Source organism: Oryctolagus cuniculus, chromosome 1, assembly GCF_964237555.1.
Source record: "Oryctolagus cuniculus chromosome 1, mOryCun1.1, whole genome shotgun sequence".
In the NCBI taxonomy this organism is placed as follows: domain Eukaryota; kingdom Metazoa; phylum Chordata; class Mammalia; order Lagomorpha; family Leporidae; genus Oryctolagus; species Oryctolagus cuniculus.
In genome coordinates this window covers 139,339,408-139,355,261 of record NC_091432.1, presented here as the reverse complement: position 1 = coordinate 139,355,261, position 15,854 = coordinate 139,339,408, and the positions used below count along the sequence as shown (strand labels likewise).

General features: G+C 52.5%; 1 protein-coding gene across 5 annotated transcripts in view; it reads right to left on the bottom strand.

The window, feature by feature from the left end:
• Positions 1-207: 207 nt before the first annotated feature.
• SYK (spleen associated tyrosine kinase) overlaps positions 208-15,854 on the bottom strand; it is a 96,244-nt gene continuing 80,597 nt past the window's right edge. For all 5 annotated transcript variants that reach the window (XM_051847378.2, XM_008257975.4, XM_002708262.5 and 2 more), the window contains 5 exons: positions 12,620-12,829; positions 10,357-10,546; positions 8,459-8,599; positions 8,133-8,245; positions 208-2,937 (listed from right to left, as the gene is read on the bottom strand). In XM_051847378.2, the coding sequence (XP_051703338.1) occupies positions 2,865-2,937; positions 8,133-8,245; positions 8,459-8,599; positions 10,357-10,546; positions 12,620-12,829 (727 nt within the window). In that variant the 3' untranslated portion in view covers positions 208-2,864. The remainder of the gene's footprint in view (positions 2,938-8,132; positions 8,246-8,458; positions 8,600-10,356; positions 10,547-12,619; positions 12,830-15,854) is intronic.

The window sequence follows — 15,854 nt, the reverse complement described above, 5'->3', positions numbered from 1 at the left end:
GCCCACTTCTGAAAGAGTGGAACAGGAGCGGGCAGCCCTGCGAGGGCAGATCCCCAGCCCATGAGCAGAGGCCAGGGACCACCCCCCGGTGGGACCCCTCCCTGCAGGCCTCCTCCTTCCTGGTGGCGGAGGCTCAGGGCAGCTCCAGGAGCCTACTTAGGATGGGCAGGGAACTCCACAGGTTACAAAACACATCATGCATTTGGCCATGCTCTTTACCACGATTTATTTGACACTGTAACCTAGCATGTCCTAATAGCCTCCATGAAAACCACAAAGCTAACTTTAAGTTTTTATTAAAAATCACAGTGTATGAAACTGTCCGGTGAGATGACGGAGCTCTTCTGAAATGCGGGGGCAAGACGCTGCCCTGCCAGCTGATGCAGGGGGCTCGCCGGGGGCTGGGAGGGCCGGAAATCCAGGGGTGGCGTCTGCAAGCGGAGCTCCAGGTAGACTCGCAGTCCCCGGGCTGACGTCAAGGTGAAGTCAGCACCCAGCAGATCACAGCCAGGGCTGGGTGAGGGGGCGTGGAGGAAGGGCACGCTCAGTGCAAACAGCCGTGCCACTGAGCACATTCTAGAAACATGCAGCCCTGCTGGGCACGGCTCCTGAAGCAGCCACAGTCCCCGTGCTGCTGGCCAGGGCGGTCTGTGTGCCTCTGATGTTCCTCTGTTCCCTGCTGGAGGAGGATCAGAGAGTGAGAGCGCCGGGAGGGGGCCCGGCTGCCAAGGAAAGACGCGGTTAGAACAGCGAGGAGCAGCTTGCACCACAATAAACTTATCTGGGTGCGAAAAATCTAGCTCAAGCTAGAAGGCTCCAGACCTTTCCCCGACGGTCCACGCTCACCCCTTTCTCAGGGTTCATCCTGCTTCAACTAAGCGGCTTTTCTCTGTTGCATCTCTGGATGACTCTCGGGGAAAGGGTTATTTTCCCCATGGGACAGGATTTTCACTATGTAAGACTTCCTCCCCCACCAGGGGGCATGGGCACGCGGGAATCTGCTCCCTGAGATGGCCAGGGTGGGGTGGGGTAGGGGAGAGGGAAGAGATCCCCCTTCGTGGCCTGGTCACAGATTCCCAGGAGGGTATGGGTGCTGCTGACGAGGCTTAAAACTTACGCGGGAAGAAGACACGAGGGTTACATATAAGGGGACTTTATAAAGTTCCTGGTCGCCGTATAACTCCAGGGACTCCATCTGTGTCTTGAGGATCTACTCAGTGCACCCAGTGCTCAGGGATCCTCCCTCAACCAAAATCATCAAACTTCCAGGTAGCGCAATTCCAAAAGGTGTGGATGGCTTCTAGAAACTTCTAGAAACTTCTTAAGTTCTGTAAGTGGCTCATGGCTTTTCTAGGCTAGGCAAGGTATATGGATGGTCAGTTTTCTTTCCCCCTCAACTCCCTTGTTAGGAGTAAGGCCTCCTCTCTACTCTCTAGGAATGTGCTTCCATTCCCAAAGGTCAGGTGCACCTGAAGAACAGACAGGTGCCTCCACGGCACAGCCAGCATCACAGCCCGTACGGCTGTTGGGGCTTTCATTTTCAAGGGCCTTAGCAACAGGCAGTGACCACACAGACTCAAAAACACTGAGGCCAGGATTCGCTACGTGTAGGAGGACAGAAGGGAATTCTCCGGTCTTGGATCTCCAACTCAAAGGCACCCTCAAGGCAGCCTATTTGAGGTGAGGGTCAAGGTCTGTGGCTTTAGTATGGACCCACACTTTCTTTAGAGAGTCCTTGTTGATGCCGTTGGTCTGACGTCGCCCGCCCTGTGTCATGGTTTGTGTCCCCAGATCCGTGGGCTGCAAACTGCACACCAGATTCCTAGGTCCATGGGATTTGTCGGTGCCACCTGGGGAGGAGGTTCCAAGGGGATGAGGGCCAGAGGGTGGGGCCCGTAAGACTTGCATCGAAGATGAGGAGAAGGCGAAGCTGGCTGGGCTTTTCCTGGGATGGCCTTCTGCAGCGGGCAGCCCCCACCAGGGGCCGGGGCCACGCTCTCCCACCTCCCAGACTTCAGAACCTCGGGAAACAGATTTCTTTATAAATCACCCGATCTGGGGTGCTCCGTTCTAGCAACATGCGACAGACAGATACAAAGACAGGGAATGACAGGCTGAGTGGCTGGCAGCCTGAAGCACCCAGGGGTCCTCAGTTGGATTCAGGGTGATGGCCAGCCTGCTTCCCACCGGAGCACTCAGGGGCAGGCAGGGCTGTACTCGGGAGCCGGTGCAGCCACACAGACGCAGGGGAGGCGCCTGGGGACAGCAAGCCACGCCCGCTCATGCAAACCACCCTCACGGTCCACACAAATGTCAGCCTGTGTCTCGCAGCATCTGGGCATTCTCTATTCCCTAACTGGCTGCCACAGGCTTAGAAATCCCAGAGCTGGCCTTGTTTAGGGGTTTGGTTTGGTTGTTAAGCCTTGGAGCGCTATCTCGCTGGGGCAGCAGCCAGTGGCCGGCTGTCACCGCGTGCTCCCGAGTCTTTGCGTCCCTCTGTTTCAGGAATCACTGCGACCCTGCGGGCTCTGGGAATGCTGGGCGTGGTGAGGGCTCCGCACCCTTGCCCTGGGGGCACCCACTGCAGCCAGGACCCCAGGAATATTGGAGGGACATAAAAGGAATTCCGAAGCACATCCTGCAAAGAATGTCCTGGGAACCCAGCGAGGCCACTGGACCGTGCTGTCTGCGTCTGCCGGCTCTACGGAGGACGAGTCCCGGAGGCCAGGCTGTGGCTCCCGCGGAGCTGGCTCTCCTAACCGGCAGAGCTGGAGAGAAGCGCCGGAAACCGAGTCAGCTGCTGAGTTCGCTTTCTGGTGCGGGCTCCTGCGATCCAGGGCAGCCCGGGTCAGGCAGAGGAGCCCTTAGTTCACCACGTCGTAGTAGTAATTGCGCAGCCGCAGTTCCACCGCTACAAACCCGGGCCTCTTCTCCACCCTGCAAAGGGAAGCGATGGAGCATTGTCAACGCCTTTGCTCTCAGCTGCTGACAGTGCCTCGGCGGGCACGGAGCGCGCACGGTCGCGCCCCCTGGTGGCGTCCTCTCGGGCCTGCACGCACAGCGAGGTCCGGCATCCCAGCCCTGGAGAGACCAGAGGACTCCGAGACACACGGGGTCTCAGCCCACCCGGCTTTGCATCCTTTTTTCTTTTCTTTTTTTTTTGTTTGTTTGTTTGTTATATAGTTATTTTTTTATTTAATAAATGTGAATTTACAAAGTGCAACTTTTGTATTGTTGTGGCTCCCCCCCCAACCTCCCTCCCTCCCGTGGCCCTCCCCACTCCCATTCCGCCCTTCATTGAGTTTCATTTTCAATTACCTTCATATACAGAAGATCAACTTAGTATATACTAAGCAAGGATTTCAACAGGCTGCACTCACACAATCGCACAAGGTATAGGGTATTGTTCGACTAGTAGTGTTGTTTTTAGGTTTCATAGTAGAACACATTAAGGACAGAGATCCTACATGGGGAGCATGTACCCAGTGACTCCCATTGTTGATTTAACAATTGGCACTCTTATTTATGACGTCAGCAATCACCCGAGACTCTTGCTATGAGCTGTCTAGGCTATGGAAGCCCCTTGAGTTCACCAACTCTGAACTTGTTTAGTCAAGGCCGTATCACAGTGGAGGTTCCTTCCTCCCTTCAGAGAAAGGCGCCTCCCTCCTTGATGGCCTGTTCCTTCTTCTGGGGTCTTGTTCACCAGGATCTTTCATTTAGATTGTTTTTTGCCACCGTGTCATGACTTTCTATGCTTGTGAGACTCTCATGGACCTTTTAGCCAGATCCGAATGTCCCAAGGGTTGATTCTGAGGCCAGAGTGCTGCCGTTCTATGCCGGCTTTGCATTCCAACAAGATCTCCAGGGGATTCAGGTTCACCTGCAGGTTGGGGGCGTTTTGCACTAGAACTCCCGGGTTCAGAAGCCATCTCCTTTGATTCTAGCAAAACAGAGTGTTCCAGAACACACTGCAGTGGTTAACATGCTGCAGGTGCACTGAATGTGTGACTCATAATCTTTCTTGTTAAAAGACAGAAAACATGGACATAACAGTAGCTCTCCTCCCGGTGCTCCGGGAAGGACTCAGATCTGTCTGTCATACATCTTAACATGGGCACACCCCTTCCTCTTGACAGGTGAGATACTGACATATGCAAGCTTTGGGTAAAAGCTTATCACACTCTGCAGCCTCTAAACCAACATTCAGGGGGGTGTCTCTGCTGTCACGGCACGGATCAGCTGGGAGCAAGTCCACTCATCCCCGGAGAACCACAGGCATGGCCCCAGGATCCCTATGGATACAAAGATGCTAAAGTCCCTTAACTAAAATAGTGTGCTACTTGCCTGGAACCTTCACAGTCCTATACATTTATTTGTTTAATACCCATAATAGCCAGAGCTCAGCCAGTCTGAAAGCAGGCGCCAGGAGTCCCTCTGGGTCTCAGGGGGCCAACTACCTGAGCCATCACCTGCTGTCTCCCAGCATGTGCACTGACAGGAAGCTGGCAGTGGGAGCGGAGCCCAGGCACTCCGAGATGGAAGCAGGCCTCCCAGGTGGTACTTTTTGTGGCTGTGCCAAATGCCTGCCCACTTCCATGTACTTGTAATCATCTTACAATAACAGGTGCAATTACTACATAGATAGTCATAATGCTATATTGGTTTGGGAAATAAGGACAAGGAAGCAAGGTTTATACATGTTCAGCACATATAAACTATTTTTCTGAATGTTTCTGATCTGCACTTGGCTGAACTCTTGGTGCTCAAACCCATGGAAACTAAGGCCTGACTACATTCCTGAAAACCTTGGGACTACAGCCTCGCTTGGAAGCTATTTGCATCCTTTTGCAAGAGTTTGTGTTATATTGCAGCTGCGTGAAGCTGTCTGGGAAGTAACATGGAACTTGGGGTTATACTCCACGGGATGGTGCGCCTTCCATCACTCGGACCCATGCCAAGTACAATGCCGAGACAGGAGTAAGCACCAGGACCCACAGGTGCACAGCGGCTTCTGCAGAACCAGAGTTGGTACTTCTAACAAACGTCATAGAAATGAACTATTTCAGTGGCCAGCAAAGCCCTACTAAGACTGCTTGGTCAGCCAGCTGTGGTCACGTCTGCGGACACAGGCCTTCAGTGTAGGGGCCATATCTCTGGTCCCCACGTTGTGGTCTACACCCTGGAGTGGATGTCAGGGCCAGGCGATGCAGATGCCAGCACCTTCCCAAGGGCCTTGGGACTTCTGAATTCTAGAGCTCTGTGTGTTTTAAAAGTTCATTTACTTATTAGGGGTTGGTGTTGTGGCGTGGTACGTTCAGCCTCCACCTGCAGTGCTGGCATCCCACATGTGCGCTGGTTCGAGTCCTGGCTGCTTCTCTTCCAATCCAGTTCTCTGCTGTGGCCTGAGAAAGCAGCAGAAGATGGCCCAAGTCCTTGGGCCCCTGCACCCACGTGGGAGACCCGGAAGAAGCTCCAGGTTCCAGGCTCCTGGCTTCAGACAGGCCCAGCTCCAGCTGTTGCAGTCATCTGAGCAGTGAATCAATGCATGGAAGACCTCTCTCTCTCTGTGTCTGCCTCTCTCTGTCTGTAACTCTGCCTCTCAAATAGATTTATTTACTTATTTGAAAGGCGTCGTATTTTTTCACTCAACTGTACCTCCCTGAACTAGTTTTAAGATTTATTTATTTATTTGAAAGTCAGAGTTACAGAGAGAGAGAGAGAGAGAGAGAGAGAGATATCTTCCATATGTTCCTATGGCTACAATGATCAGAGCTGGACCAGGCCAAAGCCAGGATCCAGGAACTTCATCCAGGTCTCCCACATGGGTGGCAGGGGCCAAGCACTTGGGCCATCCTCTGCTGCTTTTCCCAGGCCATTAGCAGGGAGCTGGATCAGAAGTGGAGCAGCCGGGACTCGAACCGGCATCCAAAGGAGATGCTGGCATCGCAGTTGGCGGCTCTGTGCACCACATCACAACACCAGCCCCTTGAGCTACTCTTGTTAGACAGATCTGAACATCTGCCTGCCCTGCACTGGAGGTCCCCACTAGGAAAACTATAGCTTTCAGAAATACACGTCTGTGGCGAAGAAGCTGAACTGTGGAAAGGAGCTGTCACTTCTTCTTTTTTTTTTTTTTTTTTTTTTTTTTTTTTTTTTTTGACAGGCAGAGTGGACAGTGAGAGAGAGAGACAGAGAGAAAGGTCTTCCTTTTTGCCATTGGTTCACCCTCCAATGGCCGCCGCGGCCGGCGCGCTGCGGCCGGCGCACTGCGCCGATCCGATGGCAGGAGCCAGGAGCCAGGTGCTTTACCTGGTCTCCCATGGGGTGCAGGGCCCAAGCACCTGGGCCATCCTCCACTGCACTCCCTGGCCACAGCAGAGGGCTGGCCTGGAAGAGGGGCAACCGGGACAGAATCCGGCGCCCCAACCGGGACTAGAACCCGGTGTGCCTGCGCCACTAGGCGGAGAATTAGCCTAGTGAGCCGCGGCGCCGGCCCAGGAACTGTCACTTCTAACTCAGAGCCTGGGCCGCCGTCACTGTCTCTGTCCACCTGAGGTTCTTCCCAGGACTGACTCCCAAGGGCCCAGCAGCCCCGGGGAGGCCAGGTGGGTTAGCCCCAGGGGAGGGAAATGAGGGGCAATAGTAGAAAGAGGGTTCTGGGAGCGGCTCCGGACCCAGAGCTGGGGGTCCATTCTGCACCAGGTCCCAGTGAGCCCTCAGGACTGGCCGGGTGTCCGCAGCAGCAGAAGGCACAGGGCACGGTGCTGAGCAAAGCTGGCAGCAGCCGTCCCTGTCTCCAGCAGCTCGGCGGGACCTTGGGAGCCGCACAGCTGTGCACAATGACAGCCTCAGCACGCGCGCGCACAGCCCCAGACCCAGCGCCCGTGCCGGTGGGTGAGGCAGCCAGCGCGAGACCCTCGGCGCTCCTCCCCAGGGCTCATCTGTCTTCCACCTCCCCACAGCTTCACCTCCTCCTTGACTGCTGGGCCCAGACCTTCAGTTTCAATTTCAAAAGCAGCTGGGGCCTCACATGGCCATGATCTAAGGATTCCAGTTGGGCATGTGGAAAATTGAGTCAAGATCGAAGAATTGGGGGCTGGCGCTGTGGCGTAGTGGGTAAAGCTGCTGCCCGCAGTGCCAACATCCCATGTGGGCGCCGGTTCGAGTCCCGGCTGCTCCTCTTCTAATCCAGCTCTCTGCTGTGGCCTGGGAAAGCAGCAGAAGGTGGCCCAAGAACTTGGACCTCTGCACCCATGTGGGAGACCCGTTAGAAGCTCTTGGCTTCAGCCAGGGCTGCTCCAGGCTGAAGAGCCTGGGGGAACCTGGGAGTTGCAGACCCTCAGATGGCCCCTGAAGCTCCAGACGACCCCTCGCCTGCTGCTGCTGCTCCTGCAGCGTCCTCTCCTGTCCCAAAACGCACACCTGACTGTGCCAAGCGTTATGTCCTGGCCGGGATCAGCACTCCTCTGGGCCCCAGGCAGGCTGTGCCAGCACACTGCAGGCCACAGGGCTGGAGACAATAGCTTAGGACCCTTGCCAGAGTCCCTCAGGGGCTGCCCAGCCCGGGCAGGGTCAGTGGCCACTTCCCTAGTTTGCAGGTGTGATGCATCTTGGCCTTGAACTTCACCTGAGCATCATGTCGTGGGTTTTCTGAAAGCACGGGCCCACCAGGAATGTGATATGACGACAGTGTTTGCAGGACTTAGTACCTTCTAGGAAGCACAATCCTAGCTAACCCATCAGAGCCGGCCAAAATCCATGGCCGTGCCACACTACGACAGGCAACCAGGGAAGCCGGGAAGCAGACCGTTCACCTCCTGAGTACCTGCGCCAGTTGCTATGCCAGGAACAGGTGGCAGCACCGGAGTCACAGCCAACGCCGCTCCCAGGTCATCTACACGGACATGCTGGTGCCAGGATTAGAGTAACTGTCCACCTTACTATCCAGCGCCTGCTCCAGGAAGCAGGACGCCTGCCCGCCGAGTCTGTCCCTCATCCCCTGTCACCCGTTCAGAGGAGGCGCGCCCCTGACTCACGGATAGGCCGGCATCTGCTTCCTGCTGGTGCCCAGCCAGGCCACCCGCCTCTGCAGGGCATGCGGCCGGATCGTGGCCAAGGTCGGTACTCACTCGTACGTCCAGCACAGGTTCATCAGCTCGTACATCTCTCTCGGACACCCTGGAGGGCACCCCATCCGCTCTCCTTTCTCCAGCATGGCGGTGACTTCGCTGCCTTTCATCCCCTACAGCATGCAAAGCACACGTGAGCTGTCAGAACACAGGGGCCAGCGAAACGGAAGCGATCGCCTCCCCCACCCTCCGCCGACCCACAGGCACGCAGGCTGTAAAAGTCTGGGGAGACCCAGACTCCACGACGTCGGTGATTTCTGGGTCTTTGTGAAGGTCATCTGGGCTGACCTGGTGGGGAGGGTGGTTACCAAGAAGGGCTCACCCACCCGGTACGGCTTCTGCCCGTAGGAAAAGGCCTCCCACATCAGCACGCCGAAGCTCCACACGTCGCTCTTGCTGGAGAACTTGTAGTAGTTGATGCACTCGGGCGCGTACCACTTCACGGGCCACTTCCCGTGTGTCTGCGCCTGGAAGCCGAGCACACGGAGATGCCCTGTTAGCAATGACCTTGTGTACATCTGTGTGCTGAGCAGTTGCCTCTGACAGCCCGAGTGTGGCGGCAACGCGGGTGACCGTCGGCAGGGTAGACAGACGGCACGTGCTGTGCAGCGACCAGGGGGCTGTCATTCAGCCTCAGAGAGGAAGGGGACCCTGACCCTGCTGTCCCACGTCAGAGTAACTGGGTTGGATTCCTGGCTCCATTTCCTGACTCCAGCATCCTGCTAATGGGCACCCTGGGGGGCAGCAGACAATGGTGCAAGTACTTGGGTCCCCGCCACTCATGTGGGAGACGCAGACTGAGTTCCAGCCCCTGGCTTCAGCCTGGCCCAGTTCCGGGCATTGTGGGCATCTGGGGGGTGAAGTAGCAGAGGAGAGTGCGTTCTCTCTCTCTCTCTGCCTCTGTCTCTCTTTCTCTCTCTGCATCTCAAATAAAGAGATTTCAAACAAATCTTTAAGCACTCCTTTTAAGATTTACACGCACACCTGTAAGATTCGGGCAGGATTGCTGGCACTGCTTGCAGCTTTTGGTCTTTGGCTCTCTCCTCTTTGGCCACATACAACTTTGCAGAGTACACGGGTGGCGGAGAGAGTCAAGCCCAAGAATCTACTTCATGGATGTTGCCCAAGAAACACCTGGGTGTTCCCAGCGATATTTAACTGCTGTGAATTTGTCTGTATTGTCAAGCCAATGCCAACTATTTGAATAAGACTTACATCATTTTAGAATGCCTTAAATTTTCTAATTTCCTAATTTAATACAGCCAGCGGGGGCTGGCGCTGTGGCACAGTGGGTTAATCCTCCGCCTGTGGTGCCAGCATCCCATATGGTGCTGGTTCTAGTCCTGGCTGCTCCACTTCCGATCCAGCTCTCTGCTATGGCCTGGGAAAGCAGTAGAAGATGGCCCAAGTCCTTGGGCCCCTGCACTCACGTGGGAGATCCAGAAGAAGCTCTTGGCTCTTGGCTTTGGCTCTGCTCAGCTCTGACCATTTCGGCCATTTGGGGAGTGAACCAGCAGATGGAAGACCTCTCTCTCTGTCTGTCTCTCTCTCTCTGACTCTCTCTCTCTCTCTCTCTCTCTCTGGCTCTGACTCTCAGAGAAATATATAATAATAAATTTTTTTAAAGCCAGTGGTAATAAAGAGATCAAAACCGTGCACGACAGAATGCCTCACTTAGGATTTGGGATTTGGGGAGGGGACACTGTTGAGTGCTGTCACCTCTTGCAAGGAAAAGCAGAGTTACAGAGAGAGAGAGAGACGAAGGGAGATATAGAAGGAGAGATCTTCCATTCACTGGCTCACAATCCAAGTGGCACCGACAGCCTAGACTGGGCTGGGCTGAACCCAGGAGCCAGGAGCGTCTCCCTGGTCTCCCACGTGAGTGCAGGGTCCAAGCACTTAGACCAGCCTCCACTGCTTTCCCAGGTGCATCAGCAGGGAACTAGAATGAAAGGGGAGCAGCCAGGACTTGACCTGGTGCCCAGATAGGATGCCAGCATCCCGGGCATCAGTTTAACCCACTGTGCCACAACACCGCCCACCCCCCCAGCATGCCTGTATTTTTTAAACAACAGAATCAAAGCTTAATAAAAATATTTTCTATACTTTTTGTAACCTGCTGAAATTACTTCTTGAAAGCTTTCCATGAGAAGATAAAGAAACACACATTTGTCTTTGAGTTTCCACAAGTTGCCGCTCTGAGCATCGGCGGCCTTGTCCCTACCTTGTAGTAGTTCTCGTCTGCACGCAGAGCTTTGGAAAGTCCAAAGTCGCTGATCTTGGCGTAATGTTGAGTGACCAGCAGTACATTCCTTGCAGCCAGATCTCTGTGCACAAAATTGCACTCTTCCAAGTATTTCATCCCCATGGAAACCTGATGAACCAGCTCTATGATGTTCTTGTCCTTGACATGCCTGCGAGTCACAGGGGTACCATTAGCCACAGCGGAAGCGCCCACTTCAGAACAAGCAAACGGACAATGAATCCCCCCACCCCCGGGCTGTTCTTCAGTAACAACACTGGCGAGTAGCAACAGGTAATTTGTCAGTGTACAGCAGTGCAAGACTGGACACTGGCCTGCTGTTTAAAGGTTTGGTTGCCATGGCTTGCTTTGGATGACAAGCAGTGGAGCGGTCAGACCTGGCTCACAGATGGCCCAGTGTCAGTTGAAACCGTTGCTCCAATACCGGGCAGGTAACCAAACCAACCCGTCTCTGTTGTGTACCCATCTGGGAGAAGTAACAGCTCTCCGTGTCACAGAGACCGAGGGGACACTCCGGGTACAGCAGGTCTCTGGTGCAGAGAGCAGGCTGGGTTCTGGTGGCTGACTGTGCCCTACTCCAAGTGTTGGCGACAGGATCAGTCACTGTACCTTATACTCCCAGAGGGGCTCACTCTCGGGCACTTGGCGGTCCGCCAAGCCACACAGCTGGCTAACACTAATCCAAACATCCCAGATCTGAAACGTTTCAAACACTGAGATTTTTGAGCACATTCTAAGTGGAAAACTTGATAGTGGGAAACTGCTTCGGCCACAGAATTATTAAAAGTATTGTGGCAATGAATTTGGGCCATGTGTATGAAGTGTGTATGAAACACAAATGAAGTTCATGTTTAGACTGTGTCTCATTCTCAAGATATTTCATTATGTATATGCAAATATTCCTAAATCCAGAAAAAAAAATCCAAATTCATAAACATACCTGGTACCAAGTATTCTGGCTAGCAGATACTTAACCTGTATGAAACATAACCATTACCCCTGAGAAAATGTTTCTTGAAAAAAAATGTATTTTAGTGCCAGCATTGTGGTGTGGCAAGTTAAGCCACCACTTGCTAGCAGCTTTGGCCTGTGGATGTGAGCATTTGGGGAGTGAGCCAATAGATGGAAGATTTCTCTCTGTCTCTCTCCGCCTTTCAAATAAATAGACAAATCTTTGGGGGAAAAAAGTGTGTTCTGCCTAGGGAGGAGAGACTTTTTTTTCCTTGAGGCTGATTCTTTCATGGAATCAGTACACAGACCTTCAAAAAAGTTGATGGAAAAAACTGAATTAAAAGATAAATTTATTTTGATACAACAAAATTTGAAATTCACAAATAGTTTTCTCATAATGCATATTTCCCAGAAACTTTTAAAAAATATTTACTTATTTGAAAGGCAAAGTGACAGAGACAAACAGGCATACACACACACACACACACAGACATACAAAGAGAGAGAGAGTGCTTCCATCCACTGGTTCACTCCCCAAACGGTTGCAAGGGCCTGGGCTGGGCCATGCCAAAGCCAGAAGCCTGGAGCTCCAACTGAGTTTCCTTCTAGGGTGGCAGGGGCCCCAGCACCTGGACCATCGTCTACTGCTTTCCCAGGCCATTAGCAGGGAGCTGGGTTAGAAATGAGCAGCTGGGACTGGAATCAGCGCTTTGATATGCGATGCTGGCATTGCAAGCAGTGCCTCAAGCCACTGCACCACAATGCTGGCCCCATACATGTTTTCAAATATTATTTTCGTTTTTAAAATTTAGTCATTTGAAGAGAGAGAGAGACAGAGAGAGAGGGAGCAAGCGAGTGCCCCATTGGCTTGCCCATTCCCCCAAATATCCATAGTGGCCAGGGCTGCGCCCAGCTAAAGGTCTCCCATGTCGGTGGCAGGATCTCAGCCACTTTAGATACCACCACCTGCTGCCTTACGGGTGTACATTAGCCGCAAGCCGCGGTCAGGAGACCCCGACACTCTGCTGTGGGACGTCTTAGCCCGTAAAGGAAGAGAATGAGGATTCCGCTGCTGCATTGGAGCTTTCCCCGAGCGCCAAGAGTGAAAGAGCTGTGTCCAGAGACTCCTCTCGCGCCTCCCCTTCCCTGAGCGAGGACCAGCCTGGGCAGGCGTCCCGTGGAAGTGCCGTTGGCACACAGGTGGGAAGGTGGGTCCCCCCGTCCCCGGCCATCACAGCACAGCCTCTGTGCCTTCCGGGGAACCCAGTGATACCTGTTCTGTTGCAAGTACTTATTGAGAGGCCCGAGCTCCGCCATCTCCATCACCAGCATCCACGACTCGGCTTCGCAGATCCCGATCATGCGCACGATGTAGGGGTTGTCCAGCTGCTGCATGACGTTGGCTTCCGACAGCAGCTCGTCTTTCAGGGCCGGGTCGTTGGCCTCGTTCTTCAGTATTTTCACAGCCACCGTCTTCACCACCCTGCAAGAGAAATCGCAACATACAAAGCTTGCCAGGGGCCGGCGCTGTGGCGCAGTGGGTTAACGCCCTGGCCTGAGGCACCGGCATCCCATGTGGGCGCCGGTTTGAGTCCCGGCTGCTCCACTTCCGATCCAGCTCTCTGCTGTGGCCTGGGAAAGCAGTGGAGGATGGCCCAAGTCCTTGGGCCCCTGCACCCATAAGGGAGACCCGGAAGAAGCTCCCGGCTCCTGACTTCTGATTGGCGCAGCTCCGGCCCTTGCAGCCAACTGGGGAGTGAACCAGTGGATGGAAGACCTCTCTCTCTCTCTCTCTTTTTACCTTTCCTCTCTCTGTGTAACTCTGACTTTCAAATGAACAAGTAAATCTTTAAAAAAAAAAACACTTGGAAGACTGGCTCACTTCTACCTACCGGTTGAGACCTTCTTCCCTGAAAGCCTTGGGACCACAAGTGTTTTCCCATTTCAGGATATTTGTACACACATAATGAGCTATCATGGTATTGGGACCTGAGTCTACACACAAATTCATGTATGTTGCACAGATACTGTTTACATACAGCCTACACTGAATTTTACATGTACAAGCGTACTTCCAAAAAGTGTGTAGGAAGTGATATTACAAGTGGACTATGGTGCAAAAAAAAAAAAAAAAAAAAAAAAAAAAAAAACTGAAATCCATGCATACAAAGGGTCTTCACAAAGATCATGGGAAATGTGCAATATGAAAAAGCTGCGCAATGATTTCAAAATTTTTGTGCCAGAATAAACTTATCTTTTAATTCCATTTTCCAGTGGATTTTCTAAAGTGTCTTTTCATTTTTAGTGCTCCTGCATTTCGACCGCGCCCTGTCACACGAGGCCAGGAGTGGCATTTTTCACTTGTGGCACCGTGTCCGTGCTCAAAACCGTCCAGATCCTGGAGCATTTCCTATTTCAGGCTTTCTGATTCGGGATGCTCACCCTGTAACGATCTTTTGTGAGGCATCACTCCCAGCAGAGAGAGTTAGGGAAATGTGGGCCACAGAACAGGAACGAAACAATGGGTAACGAATAGCTTGGCTTCCAACCACACTCTCCAGCTCATACGCAAGGAGATTAGCATGCCATTAAAATAATTTAATCTTTAATCACAAGTGCCTGGGTTCTTCAAGTCCTGATTCCAGCTTCTGCTAACACAGGGAAGCAACGGGTGACGGCTCAGCACTTTGGTGTCTTCTACCCACGTGGGACACTGAGTGAATTCTAAGCTCCTGGCTTCACTCTGTCTGTGACGTGGCAATTGCAGACTTTGGGGTGTGAACCAGCAGGTGGAAGACCGATCGATCGATCGATCGATCTATCTATCTATCTAATCTCTCTCTTTCTATCTCTCTATCTCTATCTCTATCTCTATCTCCCTGCCTCTCAAACAAAATAATAGATAAAAATGAACAATAAAAGTGGGAAAAAGTGCTGAAGAATGCCCCAAACAAGCAAAACTGCAAAGTATAGCATATTTAATATGCTGCAATAATAGTTTTTGAATAAGCCTTACCAACCAGGACATACTTGATTTCTGTAACGTTTCTTTACTGACTATCTCAGATTATGTGCATGAGCCTGAATATAAAATTTCTTTAATGTAAGTTGAAAATGAATTTCTGGGTGTGGCATCTATAAGCATATTGTGAAAACTCATTTAAGAAACACTTTGTTAATTTTAAGCAAGTCTCAATGATTTTGTAAAGTCTTTTTTAAATTGACCTTTAATTTTTTTAACGTTTATTTTAAAATTTATTTTCATCTATCTGAAAGGCAGAGTAGAAGCAGGAGAAAGAGAGAGAGAAAGACAGAGTGAGCCACTTCCACCTGATTCACTCCCCAAATGCCTGCAGCAGCCAGGAGCCTGGAGCCTGGAGCTTCATCTAGGTCTTCTATATGGGTGTCAGGGGCCCAAGCACTTGAACTATCATCTGCTGCCCCCCATCCACCCAGGATAAATTAGCTTGGAGCTGGATTGGAAACGAAGGAGCCAGGATTCAAACTGACACTCCAGCATGGGATGTTGGTGTCCCAGGTAGCGGCTTAATCCGCTATGGCACAAAAAGTTTGCAAAAAACAGATTATTCTTCATCCTCACATAAAGACACCACATCGGTCATGTTAACTGTTGGGAACACTCTCAGGGAGTGAGGTGTGGAAGGGAACTTAACAATGCACGGCTTGCAAAACTGCTCCTCTCTGCACGATGATTCTTACCGACGTGGAAAGAAGGTTCACTGCTTTTGTGGAATTCTCAAATTGGAGACCGAAAATAGCACTATCCAAGCTAAGAGGAAAACTAAGAGCAGAGCAGAGTAGGTCTGACACACACACAACTTCAGTGATGTTGCTAAGGGAACACACCCGCAGCACCCCTGCAGCCTCCCAGGCCCACTCCTGAGACCATGGAAGTAACAGTCCAGACCCCTTATTGTTTTTTTCTTTTTTTTTTTAATTTTTTTGACAGAGTGGACCGTGAGAGAGAGAGAGAGACAGAGAGAAAGGTCTTTCTTTGCCGTTGGTTCACCCTCCAATGGCCACCGCGGCCGGCGCGCTGCGGCCAGCACACCGTGCTGATCCGAAGGCAGGAGCCAGGTGCTTCTCCTGGTCTCCCATGGGGTGCAGGGCCCAAGCACTTGGGCCATCCTCCACTGCACTCCCTGGCCACAGCAGAGAGCTGGCCTGGAAGAGGGGCAACCGGGACAGAATCTGGTGCCCCGACCGGGACTAGAACCCCGTGTGCTGGCGCTGCAAGGCGGAGGATTAGCCTAGTGAGCCGTGGGGCCGGCTTCCTTATTGTTTTAGTTTTCATGTCTCAGCGGCGCTTCCTCCACTGGGAGCCAATCTGGCGTCTGGTGTGAAATGGGGGTAACACGGAGAAGTAAAAAAGACCTCTTGATTCTTACACAGACTTAAGGGAGAAACCCCATTCACAAATCTCCTGGAAACATGGCCGAGGAAGGAAATTTCCCAATTCATTCAATAGGGCCAGCATCACTCTGATG